The sequence below is a fragment of the Lathyrus oleraceus genome, chromosome 7 (genome assembly GCF_024323335.1).
Source record: "Lathyrus oleraceus cultivar Zhongwan6 chromosome 7, CAAS_Psat_ZW6_1.0, whole genome shotgun sequence".
Classification (NCBI taxonomy): Eukaryota; Viridiplantae; Streptophyta; class Magnoliopsida; order Fabales; family Fabaceae; genus Lathyrus; species Lathyrus oleraceus.
This window is the reverse complement of record NC_066585.1, coordinates 205742079-205756802: the sequence shown is the minus strand read 5'-3', so window position 1 is coordinate 205756802 and position 14724 is coordinate 205742079. Positions and strand designations below refer to the sequence as shown.

Sequence of the window (14724 nt, the reverse complement as noted above, 5' to 3'; positions counted from 1 at the left end):
TCTACATCCTATAAACTTTATTCCTTGTGGTAAATGAGTTAGTTCTCATGTATCATTGTCTTCTAGAGCCCTGATTTCTTGAGCCATGGCCTCCCTCTAAATTGTGTGCTTGACTGCATGGTTATGTGATTGAGGTTCTTCGTCACTAGTGATGGTTGCAAGGTAAGCTCTATGTTTTTGTGAAAACTTATCATAATTTAAAAATTTTAAGATGGGATATGTGATACCTGAAGAGGATTTTGGAATTAATGTCATGCACTTGGGGTTTATGTTTAATTTTCCAAAATCATAGTCTTTTAGATAATTTAGAGGTCAACATATGCATGGCATGTTCTGAGGCTCCCCCTTATTTTATATTTCTCCTTCACTTTCACTTGATGATTATTTTTTAGAATCATTGGTAACTTCCTCATTCACGTCATCTATGGATACATGTTCTTGCTATATAGGCTCACCCTCAGTCTGACTTATGTATTCAGGCTCCTTAATGGGTAAATTTTCTATAGGACTTGATGTTTGGTCATTATGAGGAATTTTTCCAAGGCTTGGTACTTCCAATTCTGCATCATTATAGAGTGAAGACTCATCATTGAGGTTATCACTTGATGAGTTATTTCTAAAATTAGTATACTCATTATTGTCTTACTCGTGGCAAGGAAAGATATGCCAATAAAACATTACATCTCTCGATATCCAGCATTCACGAGTCTTTTGATTGTAAACTTTCCATCCTTTTTGTCCTTGTGGATAACCAATAAAAATACACCTTTCATATATGAGATCAAATTTATTGATTCCTTTTGAGTCATTTTTCTTGTAGCACAAGCAACCAAAAGTTCTCAAGTGCTCATAGTTTGGTGCTCTCTTAAAAAGTAACTTGTATGGAGTGATTCCTTTATTTGCAACTATATGAGTTCTATTGATTAGATACGTTAATGTCAATACACAATCTCCCAAAAAATGCAATGGGAGATTTGCTTGAAAATGCAAGGCTCGTGTTATGTTCAAAATTTGTCTATGCTTGTGTTCTACACGTTCATTCTATTGAGATGTGGCAACACAAGAAATTTCATGTTTGGTCCCTTCTTTTTTAGTTAAGCACTTGAAATCAAAGTTAGTAAACTTTGTCCCATTGTCACTCCTAATCCTCTTGATATGCATATTAAATTTCCTTTTGATTAGATTGTTAAACCTAATAAAATGTTGTAAAGTCTATGTCTTGTGCTTCATTAAATATACTCATGTGTCACGAGTGTAGTCATCTATAATGGTTGGAAAGTAATGTAATCCATTGTTTGCGACAATATGGTATTTCCTTCATAAGTCACAATGAGTCAATTCAAAAGGTGCTTCATCATTCTTAATACTTAAAGGGAAAGGTTTATATGTTGTTTTGCCTTGTAGCATATTTCACAACGGTTTGCTCTATCAAAGTTGCATTTGACTAAATGTGAAATATGTTGAAGGACTTGGTTTGAGGAATGTCACATTTTGATGTGTCATGTCCTTCTTAGTTGCACCTATGAAGCCTTGTTGATGTTGTTTTATGAACACATTAACTCCTTCATGCAGGTCACCTGATTCAATCTTCCTCTTCGAGGCTTGGTCATTTATTGTGCAAGAATTTTAATCATAAATCACATAAAAATTTAAATCATATGTTAGTTTATGAATTGAAATCAGATTGCATTTAAATTCAGGAACAATAACACATCTCTTAACATAAGGGAACTTGATAAATTCACATCTCTCATATTTTCAACTAAGGTTAAAATCCTTGTTGGTGTAGTTATGTAGAAAGGTTTATCTAATTTTATGATTTTCTTCAATATTGAGGTCAAAGGAGTCAGGTGGCGGGAAACACCACTATCAAGTATCCAATTGAAACAATATTCAAATTTATCAGTCATGTTTTCAGGTTTATAGGTATTTTTCTTCTCCAATATTTCTTCCGAACCAGAACCAGACTCGGATGCCATAATAGAAAGCTAATTTGAAAAATATGTTGTATTCTTATTATTTTTGATGACATGTGACATACCTTTATATATAGGATGATGATATATCTTTCAGAGCTTGAAAATAGGATCAACCCTAACAAACTAATAACAAACCTAAAAATCCTAACAAGCTAATAACAAACTATCAGAGCTTGAAAATAGGATCAACCCTAACAAACTAATAACAAACTATTAAATTTATTTTTAATAGCAGGTGGTTCTTCCTAATAACCATAGGTTTCTTTTTTAGTCATTCATTTCTTTAGGTGTCAAAGTTAAGTTTAGGGGTGGTTTTTTTTATTAATCTGGAACGTTGTAGTCTGGAACATTTAGAGAGTTCGTAATGATGTGATATTTAATAATTTTATAAAAAATGTGAAAGAGACGGAGGAAAAGAGTTTTTTTCCTAGAAATGGTTTCAAAGTAAATCACAGATGAACTCGTGCACTTACTCTAAGTAACATCAGAACTTTATCTTCTATCTTAACCAATAGTGGATTGAGTGTTTGCCTTGGTTCGCAAGTAGATTTTGGTACATGATTTTGTTTTTCCTCGATGGATTTTGATATGTTGATGGTGATTTTGGTGGCATGAGTTGTAACTTAAATCCTAAGGGGTTGATCTTTAGGTGTTTGGATGTTTTTTCTTGCCTTTTTTTGTTATAATTTATTGTTTTGTTGGTTGTGGTGTTTATTCATATTGGTTTTTTATTTGTATCCTTAGTAGTCCTCTATGCACTTCATGTACTTTGGGATTATGTGTATTTCGATGGTTTTCACTTTTTTATTAATATATTTGTAATGTCATGGACTTTCGACTAAAATACTTTGTCTCTATGCGCCTCATGTTTAAGGGATTGTGTAGTGTTGTGGACTTTTAACTAAAGCATGTCGCTCATATGCACCGTATATCCATGAGACTATGTAGTCCGACTAAAGCATGTCGTCCCTATGTGCCTCGTTCTTTAGGACTATGTAAATTTTCTATCTTATGTTTAACAAGGCGACTTAAAATAGCACGATGAAAACTACAGACATGGAGAGTATGTCAGGTCTTAGGCCGAAGTATCAAGAGTTCGCCCAATAGTATTAAGAGCTCGACCAAGGCTAAGACTATCACAAGCTAGGCGAGGACTATCAAAAACCCGGCCAAGAGATCGCCCAATAGTATTAAGAGCTCTCGGGTAGCAAGAGATGACCCAACTATCAAAAGCTCACCTGAGTATCAAGAGTTAAACCAACTATCAATAGCTTGTTCAAGAGTGGGAAGAGTGTGCTCAACTATCAAGAGCTCACTCAACCTAAATATCAAGAGCTCGGTTAACGATGAAGAGCTCAACCAAAAGGAGCAAGTGCCCAAGACTAAGACTATCATGAGTTAGGCTAGGACTATAAGCATCCACTAAAAGAACTTTATTATATAGACAAATCATTCAAGACAGAATAAGGTTTTTGATAGACCAAGATTAAACAAGTGAGTATGAGCATTGATGGTCATTCATTAACTTTAAGTACGTGGAATGCTCAGAGTTGTATATATACCAAAGTATTGGAAGGAGTGAAAGGAGACATCAAAACTTAAACTACAATAGAGATTTTACTAGCCCTCACTAATGTTAAGATAATAGAAAGAGAGAGAATGAACTGATTTGTATTTCATTCATTATTAAAATAGAAAACAATCAGTAGCTGTATATAGCTGGAATAGTTTGTTATCACAGAGAGGACAACTCACTATCAAACTTACAGTTGTGCCCTAACAAACTAATACACACGATAAGAGAATAAAACAAATTGTTGAGTATTCTATTCTAATAGTCCCCCTTAGAATCAGAGGGTGTTTTCAGGAAGTGTCCCACTGAGATACCTCAGTATTCTCTTGACAGCTTTCCAGTGATCCTCCAAAGGGTTGGACAAAAATTGGCACACCTTGTTAACAGCAAAAGACAGTTCAGGCCTGGTCAAGGTTGCATACTGCAATGCTCCAACAATAGATCTAAACAAGGTGGGATCGGCTACAGTATCTGACCCAAACTTAGACAGTTTAATGCTAGATACCATAGGTGTAGGCATAGCATTAACTGTAGCCATATTCACTCTAGCAAGCAAGTCACTCACATACTTGGTTTGAGACAAAATGATAGAACCATTAGGCAGATGGGAGACTTCAATCCCTAAAAAATAATCCAACTTACCAAGATCTTTTAGAGCAAAATTAGAGTTGAGACTCTTGATAAGTTGAGCAATATAGGAAGTGGAATTCCCTGTGATGATGATATCATCAACATAGACTAGGACCATGATGATGAGGTTGCTGGTGTGAAGATAGAACAGACTTGGATCACACTTGCTAGGTTGCAGTCCATAATGCAGAAGGGAACCCTTGAGTCTGTCAAACCAGGCTCTGGGAGCCTGCTTTAGACCATATAAAGCCTTGTTCAGCTTGCAAACCAAGGACTTGTCAGTAGACTCAAAACCAGGAGGTTGTATCATATACACCTCTTCTTCAAGAAGCCCATTAAGGAATGTGTTATTAACATCAATTTGCTGCATCTGCCAATTATTTGTGACTGCAAGGGTTAGCACAAGTCTGATGGTAACAGGTTTCACTACTGGAGAAAAGGTTTCTGAGAAATCACTTCCAGCCTGTTGGTGAAAACCTTTGGCAACTAGCCTTGCCTTGTATTTGAGAATGGTACCATCAGGGTTTTCTTTTACACGAAAAACCCATTTGCAGCCTATGGGTTTCTTGGATTCAGATGGAGGCACGAAAGACCAAGTCTGATTTTTCAAAAGGGCCTGATATTCATCTTACATAGCCTGAAACCAGTGAGGAGTAGCCAAAGCCTGCTTGATTGAGGTAGGTTCCATATGAGTTAAGAGCAAGGTATGATTGACTCTAGGCTAAATAATGCCATTTTTGGCACGAGTTAGCATAGGATGAATGTTGAGAGGATGAATGGGAGGAATAGGGATAGAATTAAGGGAAGAAGCAGTGTCAGGAGATTTTGAGGAAGAGGAAATGGTGCTGGCCTCAGCCAGATCAGAGAATGCAGAATGATGCATGGGAGAAGAAGGAGAGTCGGCATTAGAAACAATAGGAGATATAGGCTGAGTTGGAATGGAAGAGGGGGGTTTTCAGCAATGTGGGACTCAGCAATAGAAGAAGATGGCTGAGAGGAAGCAGTGGGTGAAACATGCTGCAGTGGAGGAATATTAAAAGTAGGTATAGGAGGAGAAGCAGAAGGAAACCAAGAGGCAGAAGTGGTGGAAGTAACAGGAGTAAAGGAACTAGGAAAGAGCTCAGGATAGGGAAATCTAGCTTCATGGAACTGAACATCTTTAGAAATGTAGATGTGTCCGTCAGCTGAAAGGCATTTATAGCCTTTGTGAACAGAAGAGTACCCTAGGAAAATGCATTCCTGAGATCTAAAGGAAAGTTTGTGAGAGGTATAGGGTCTAAGGAAAGGAAAACAGGCACAATCAAAGGCTCTAAGGGAAGAGTAGTCAGGAGATTTGTTCATTAAGATGGAATAAGGAGATTTATTTTGAAGTGAAGCACTAGGTAACCTATTGATAAGGTAGGCAGCAGTGACAAATGAATGATCCCAATACTTGAAAGGAAGTTTAGAATGAGCAAGGAGAGCAAGTCCTGTTTCAACTATATGACGATGTTTCCTTTCCACTATGCCATTTTGATGGTGAGTGTAAGGACAAGAGAACCTATGAGTAATACCTAAGGGAGCAAGAAATTTGGTGAGAGCCTTGAACTCACCGCCTCCATCACTTTGGATACCTTTGATTTTACAGTTGAACTGAAGTTCAACCATAGACTTAAAATGAATGAATTGAGTAAGGGTGTCAGATTTTAGTTTTAAAGGGAAAACCCAAACAAATCTTGAGAAGGCATCAACACAGGTCAGAAAATAAGAGTAACCCCCTGAGGAGACCATGGGTGCAGGGGCCCCAAAGGTCACACACAACAAGTTCAAAGGGACAAGTGAATGTGGTATTGGACAGTGTTGATGGCAGTCTGTGAGACTTGCCTAAACAGCAGGCAAAACACAGATCAGTGGGAGGCTTTTGAGGGATAGGAATTTGACAAAGTTTTAGAACTTCAAGAAGTGCATGGTGATGAGGGTGACCATGCCTAGTATGCCATAATGCATATTTGCTACTAGATATAGGAGCAGAATCATGCATGACTGAAGTAGAGTAGGAATTAGGAGCAGTAGATAAATGCACAGCAGGAGAGGAATGAAAAATAGAGGTAGAAGCAATTTCATTACTGTGAAAATCATCATTACAATAGGATAGACAGTTGCTAGAAGCAACAGGATTACAATGAGAACTAAACTTAGAACAGAAATTAGAACTATGAGGCTTAGAACTAATAGACTTGGACACAGAGGCAATGGGCTTGGCAAATTTGTAGAGTCCATCAGCTCCAACAGTGCCATGAAGAAGAATTTCAGAAGAATCCTGCGATTTTACAACACAAAATTGAGGATGGAATTCAAAATAGACACGATTATCCTGAGCAAATTTGCTGACACTGATAAGATTTTTAGTTATGTGAGGAACAAGAAGAAGATTATGCAAGATTAATGAGGAGTTAGAATGATTAGAAGAAGGAAAACTCATGGAACCTACAGAATCAATAAACAAACCTTGACCATTCCCCATGAATACTTGTTCAGTTCCAGGCAGTGAAGATGCATCAGACAAATTTGAAATCTCAGGCTTGACATGGTGCGAAGCACCTGAATCCGGATACCACAATTGGTTGTTAAAGTTGGGATCAGAACCTGCTAAGAAAGCTTGAGGTTGAGGTTGCCTTGGTGGTATAGGTCTTGGTGCAGGAGCATAACCAAAGGCAGAAGGAGGATATGGCGAGCGTGGCATCATCATGAAAGGATTGAAGGGAGTTCTTGGTGAAGGATAGGACGGAGCACCTGAAGATGAGTACATATGATAGCATATAGATGCTTCATGGCCAGGTTTGTGGCAGATTTGACAAGAAACTTTACCAGATCTACCACCTCCACGTCCAAATCTTCCATCGCCACGGCCAGATCGACCACCACGAGATCCATAACCATTACAGTCAGCGTTGGCGTTAACATGACTAGTACCAACCGAAAAATTGGAGGCGGTATCCACACCAGAAGCTTCAATCGAGAACGACTGAGAAGACGGTGGTGTTTGAGCAAGATTCACCGAAATAGGTTCAGTAACCACAACTTTACGATTCTTCTCCAGACGCGATTCATGAGCAAGGAGACTCGATTCAAGCTCTTCTATCGTACTGAGATCCTCTTTGATGTTCATCGCAGCAACAATAGGATCATACTCTTCAGGAAGAGCATCGAGAACTATTTCGATGAGATTTCGTTGAGGAACAGGATCACCAATGGATACCAGAGATTCACTGATGTCACGAACACGAATCATGAATTCAGTTATCGTGCGCGAACCTTTGGTGAGATTGCGAAGTTCCGATCGGAGTTGACGCGCCTTGGTAGTGAGCAAGGTGTTGAAGTAACGTTGAACTTCATACCACACTTGCCATGAGTACGTGCAATCAACCAGTTTCTGAAGAATGGAATCAGAGATTGTAGAGAGGAGCCAGGTGCAGATGAGCGCATCTTGTTGTTCCCAGTCAAGATACGAAGGATTCGCACCACCGGTGACCGGATCTACTCCGGGAAAGAAGCGCGGAGGAACAAACGGCGGCGTCACAAATTGTTGCAGTTTGCGACCGCGAATCACACCTTCAATCTTCTGTTTCCATTGCTTGAAGTTTTTCTCATCAAGCTTGACAGAAATGAGATACGAAAGTTTGATGTGAGGAGAGAGAAAACCGCCCTCGAAATTGAAGGGAGAAGCCATGGGAGCACGGGAAAAAAAAGCTCAAGATACCATGTTAAGATAATAGAAAGAGAGAGAATGAACTGATTTGTATTTCATTCATTATTAAAATAGAAGACAATCAGTAGCTATATATAGTTGAAATAGTTTGTTATCACAAAGAGGACAACTCACTATCAAACTTATAGTTGTGCCCTAACAAACTAATACACACGATAAGAGAATAAAACACGATAAGAGAATAAAACAAACTCAAACTGTAGAGTATTCTATTCTAATAACTAATAAGGTTACAATTGAGCTTCATTGGCCTCACGGCTGTGGAAGTAACAATAATGTGCGCTTTACGAGTACAATATTAATTTATCATTAAAAGTAACAATAAAGCACATAAAGAGATTCAGACTACAATACCATTGGTATTAGTTTAAAATTAAAATGACCCTTATTTCTTATCTGGAGCGACTTTTTCTCTGTAATGTGGTCCTCATTCCTTCCTAGTTCCTATAGCCACTTACCTTTTATTTGGAGCGACTTTTGTTTGTATGAATAATACCCCTTAGCTTATGAACTTTGAGCATGCGACTTGTTAATACTATATTATAAATATGTAAATTCACTTTGTTTCCACATTCACAGACATTCCATTGATATTGAGAACGTGGGTGAAAAACAATATGCACAAATATTCAATCTCATTTACCATCCAGACAGCACTATGATTAAATATAAGAAATTCATTGTGACCTCTGTGCCAGTCAACAAATGAGTTCTTGCTTTAATTTAGAGATTATTATTGAAATCAGACAGTTTGGTGGCTTGGAGACTTCACTGTCCATTCATGACTTCGTTCTTGCCTCTTTTGTTTCTTTTATAGAAGGTGTGCATAGACAAAACAACAGAAAACTTTGTTTCATCCACTAATTTTTTAACTAAAAACATTATTTCAGAATGCATCATTGGTCACACATAAAGAAGACTAATACCAGTTATAAATAAATAAAAAGTTTTACCTCCCAAAATTGGAGAACTATACTGTTCAAGGGTCATTGATCTCTGTCGTGTGTCAGATCTATGACCAGTTCAGAAGTTTTAAAGTTCTTAAATACTAAAAATAAGAAATGTGTCTGAAACATGTAAAACTGTTTCAAGGCTCCGGTTGCATGTTCTCACACTCTTCTCGAATTTTCTGGAAAAGAACAGTTGACAGATATCTTTCGCCAAAGCTCGGGAATACAACCTGCAATAAATAAAATTTGTGGGTATTAAAATGTAAATAGAGTTTCTTAACTCTAAAAAAAATTGAAATTTTATGAAAAGTGTATACCGCAATAAGCTTTCCCTTATTTTCAGGTCTCTTAGCCACCTGCAATGCTGCAGCAGCAGCAGCACCTGAAGAAATTCCCACCTGTTTTCCAATAGTAAGAATGTATGTAAGAACCTAAGTATAAAGCCAAGTCACACTAACGGATGAAAAGATTATGTGCACTGGAATGCATAAAGAAATGCGAGTCACATGATCGGATGAAAAGATTAACATAAAGCACTAACCAGCAAGCCTTCTTTGAGTGCTATTTGCTTTGTAGTTTCAATAGCTACATCACTAGATATCTGCCAAATACAAAAGGGGGGTTAATTATAGAACTGTTTTAGTATACAATTAGCTATCATTTGTATCAGTTAAACAGACTTTTGCTTAACTAACTTCATTCTAACTGCCAGTGCAGTTAAGTTAGTTTAGTGCTTTAGTGTATATTGCAGTTGAGTTAGTTAGATAACAGAAACAGTTTCTGCTCAGTGTATAAATACTCGACCTGTATGTAATCACTCAAATAACAATTGCTTACTTTCTCTCTATTGAATTCTAACAAGTAGAAATCAAGAGAATATTGGCATCTTCTATTTATCCTTGTCAGGCGATGCCTACACAGCTATAAATTCACGAAAAAATAGTTCACAGAAACTAGCTTCAAATGTGAAGTATCGGTCTTAAGTTAGGAAAAGAGTAGCAATTAGAAATCGCGAGTGTATGAAGAAATGTTCAATATTGACCAACATAGTGTGCTCGAGCTGTTAGACAGAGATGCTTAAAGAGCAACAACTGAAACCTTAATGTCTAGACAGACTTTGCATGATCCAGTCTTATCGAGAAAATATATTCTCTAATGTGTGAACAAAAAAACTATTCATATGTAGTAGTGTGCCGCAATCATTAAAAAATAGTCTCTTAGACTGAAACAAGAAAAATGAAAAAATCAGCAAAAGTTGCCATGAAATAGATGATAAATCAGATCATCAAAATCCAGGAAAAGGTGCGACAATTAATACATGTAGACTAGCTAGTATGCATACAGTATGCATGTGAGACAATCAGAAGAAAATGTTTTCATAAATCAGAATAATGCATTGGATTTTGATTATCACATAAAAAGAAAATGACAACATCAGAGCATAAGAACGGACCGCTATAACTTCATCAACCACTTCTTCATCCAAATTCCCGGGCACAAAACCAGCCCCAATACCCTGAATTTTGTGAGGTCCTGTGATTTAGCAGGAAAAGGGAAATAGATAAAAGCTCTTTAACAAAAGTAGTAAAAATTAACATAATGGACTTGGAATTGTAGAACCGTATTTCTATTTCTTACCTGGCTTTCCACCTGAGAGTATGTTGCTTTCAAGAGGCTCTACACCAATAACCTGAATCATAAAGAAGAAAATGTTTAATGGAATTGGAAACCAACAAAGTAGAAAGTTTCCTTTGAAATTAAATTATAGTTCAAGGGATAAGAAATGACCAGTACATGGAGTACAAAGATCCATTTACACCAAGTATTTTGTAGATAATGCCTCATATGAATTAAAATTAAAATTTACAAGACACACATCATTTCGCAATGCCTTTGAAAATCATTTACCTGTACTTTTGAATTTTGTTGTTTTAGGAATCTACCGGCTCCAGAAATAGTTCCACCAGTTCCTATTCCTGCAACAAAAATATCTATTTTACCTCTTGTATCTTCCCATATCTCTGGCCCAGTTGTCTCAAAATGTATCTGCACAGATGAACCAAATTTCATATATTTTACCACACTGTAGCTCACCATGCTAGAAGTAGAATTCCATCAGTGACATGTCCATCATCTTGAACTTAACTAAATTTAAAGGGAATAAACAAATATCGGCATACAATGAACATTACCCAATTCCTTCTTTCTTTTGTATATCAACAATCAGACTAGTGCCTAGGAACCAAAATTAAAATAAATAAATTAAACTAGGTGACTCGGTAACTGTGTGGAACTCTATAACTAACTCTTAACATATAAATTTGCGTGTCCCATTTGTGATGATAAATTGTTCCGAAAGAACAAAATAGAAGGATTGGGAGAGTTTGCCAAGTGCTTTGGTGCTTATCAGAAAGAAATATCCTCTAAAAGCCCATGAAGAGAAAGCAGAGAAAAAAACCAAGAATGAAAAAAAAAACATTTTATCGTAAATGTCGACAGCTTGCTGATTTGTAAAAGAAAGTGAAAATGCATGAGGATTTGTGGTTTTCTTAAAATTAAAGTGCATGTGAAGTTATTTACAATGGTATATCTTGAAATATTATCAAGTACATCATCCCCTGTGAGAGAGTAAACCAATGATGGGTCATGGGTCTGATGAAGTCCTCATTGTCTACAGAATTCTAAGGTTAGACCTTTCATTTGGAGAAAGAGTTATTGCTAGGGTACACATTAATAAATGGTGTGCCGGCATAGACCTTATAAAAATTTATCTTTTGATAGGTATTGTCCTGTGTATGGAATACTAAACTTAAAAACCAGCTATACACTTGACACTGTTAGATGCTGATTTACGGTTTTTTACATATGCCAAGAAAATCAATTAATTGTGTTACTTTTGATGCATTTTCTTGTAATACCCTTAACTATTTATTATCTCATTACACCTATTAATCTCTCTGCAACAAATATTTAAAGGGATTACTAACAAAACAATAATTAATGGTGTATTGAACTTTGAAAGCTACAAGTAAATAGAAACAAATAATTTCTACAAAAGTGACAGGTAAAAAGGAACCGAGGGGCCACAATACGTGGAATATACATTAGGTTATGGTTAAATATACAAAACACTAAGATCAGGGAGTCAAACACGGGCCCTTAGAATTGAAAATCGCTCCTTAGCTACTGAACAACTATACACTTTGTTATATAGTGCGATAGGAATAGTATATACATAATTACATATAAATACAATGATAGGTATAGTCATCTATTAAAAATAAGAAAATTTTGGTGGCCATGGCCACCCTCTGCCCCAAAGAAGATCCGCCTCTGCGAGGGAGTACATAATAAGGGCTTTGGCGTTTGAGGTAAGCTCTTTGGTATGTTTGGGAAAACTAGTTTGAGGGCTTTGGTCAGAAAATAGAGTACAAAGTGGGGTGGCAATAGGTGTGTTTTTATTTGGTGCCTTTAGCTAGAGTGATGAGCATGAATCTTTACGGGAAAATCTCTTTCCTTGGCCTTGCTTTGCCTTGAATTGATCTGTTTCTATATTTGTATTAACCTAGACTTTGAGACTTCTGTTTGAAACACGGATTTCAACTAAAATAAAAGAAGAATAAATTACCGATATCAATTACTACAGCACAAGGACCAAACTAGGACCAAAGGGTGCACCTTGCATGAGTTTTTCAAGAACATGGGACTCGTGTACTTGCGATAAAATTAGATGTTGTCAATGACATTTACCTTAGGATTTGAAGGGTTATCAAATTGTTGAAGCATGTATGCATCGGGCGTATTTTTTACAATCTCTTCAGCTTTTTGAACTGCTCCATTCATACCCTTCGCGGCTTCAGTCAAAACAAGCTCAGCTCCAAATGCTTTCAAAAGAACGCGTCTTTCCAAACTCATGGAAGCAGGCATCGTCAAAATGAGTTTATATCCTTTAGAAGCTGCTATAAAGGCCAGACCAATTCCTGTGTTCCCACTAGTAGGTTCCACCAAAACACTCTGAAGTGCATACCAGAAACAAGTTCACTAAGAGTGACAAAAAAAGGATTGAAGCAACATTGAATTTATTTAGCCATAAAAGAAAAGAAATAATGTCACAATCAAGCTAGCTCCCATTAAGTCTACAGAGTTCTTTTCCAAAAGAATAATATAATGCTCACATATAGATGCAGGTGCTGCATAAAGGAAAAAGAAATTCATTGCTTCATTACACTCCAAAGCAAAGAGTGTGGCATACCAAAACACCTTAAGTAAGGTGTAGTTTCTAGAACTATCAAAACCAGTAAATATGACGGTGCATAACATGCCATATGATTATGCAACAATGTATTGTCAATAGTCACGCATCCCACTTAAACCCAGATTAGGGCATATAAGTATGAACTCCCACAACACTAAAATTGCTATTATGAAGTTGCATTATCCCCGCCTAGTGGGAAAAGAATCGGTTATTGTTTTGTATATGAAGTTTCACTATAAAAGCATAACATATTCCAGTGCAATGGGAATAATATCTTGGCAAAAGGCATGTGAATTGATCAACTTATCCTTGTTAAGAGAATTTTTTCCGTAAAGGGAAAGAAAGATTGTAAAGAGACAACATTTTTTTAATATGAACAAGAAACTAACAAATAACAATCCACATGATTAGTCTTATTTACAGTAAACCCAGAAGCTATGATCCGAAGGTGCAGCACAACACAAGACAAGAGAACAGATGTAAATGTAATACATCATAAAGAGCAATTGTGCTAAGTGCAGCTACTATTTCAACACTTTCTAATTTCTACAAGAGATAAAAGAACATTATAATAAACAATATTATGGAACAAATGAATCCTCATTCTATTATTCCCACCCATTTATTTAATTCGGTCTCCTCAACTAACTAATTAATCCTAACTACTTTTAGCTCCCCTTCTATTCTATCCCAACATATGCGTTAGAAACATGCTAAACAGACTATAACATCCATAAAATGAACATGCATCCTTTCTATTGTAGTTTACCTTCCCAGGTGTTATGGCTCCTTTCTTCTCGGCATCAAGTATCATACTATGACCAATCCTGCAAGAACAGCAAGATAGAGATAGATTGAATTGAACCTCTTACATGCAAACTTATGTGGACATATACTAAGGCTTTGTTCGGATAAACAGGACAACTAAGGGCTTATCAAAACAAAAACAAAGAAACGTTCATTTTGTGACCTGTCTTTGACACTACAGCAGGGCTCCATAATCTCAAGTTTAGCAGCAATATTAGCAACGGAACCCTTTGTGATACTATTGAGGTAAACCATTGGCGTTTTACCTATGAGCTGTGCAAAGGAGATACGTCATTGAAATTGAATGCTTAATTATGACGCACATAAGAAAATGCTTAATTATGACGCACATAAGAAAGAAAGAAAAAAAACAGTGTGAAACCGAAACCGACCTGAGTAACGTTCTCGGCAATGTTGAGACCTTCAATGGTGGTTAGGGATTCGACGGAGACGGCTTTGCATAGAACGCGAGAAGGCGAAGAGATCCTGGTGGAGATGAGACGAGGGGGGCTAGCGAATCGGAGTGACGTGATTGGGGTGCGGCGAGTGAAGTAGTGAAGAGTGGGAGTGCGCGAAGTGAAAGTCAACGGGTTGATTAAGGAAGTGGAAGCCATTGTTGTTTGGGGAGAAAGGTGAGAGCTCAGAGGGTTGTGAGGTGATGATGCTTTTGATTTATCCTATCAACAGCTCATCACTGACTTTTCCGGTTATATTCGTCTCTACAATTGTGGGACTCGGGCGAACAGGCAATAGGGGAACAAAGTTCCTAATAATAATAAAAT

At 36.9% G+C, this 14724-nt stretch overlaps 1 protein-coding gene across 1 annotated transcript; it reads right to left on the bottom strand.

Moving 5' to 3' along the window:
- Positions 1–8829: 8829 nt before the first annotated feature.
- Positions 8830–14693, bottom strand: LOC127107097 (cysteine synthase, mitochondrial). The gene is made up of 10 exons (XM_051044373.1): positions 14335–14693; positions 14106–14215; positions 13905–13962; positions 12631–12894; positions 10789–10926; positions 10519–10570; positions 10334–10413; positions 9422–9481; positions 9198–9278; positions 8830–9110 (listed from the first exon to the last, which is right to left on the bottom strand). Exons 1-10 carry the CDS (start codon positions 14554–14556, stop codon positions 9018–9020), a joined length of 1158 nt encoding a protein of 385 aa, XP_050900330.1. The 5' UTR covers positions 14557–14693; the 3' UTR covers positions 8830–9017.
- Positions 14694–14724: the final 31 nt, after the last annotated feature.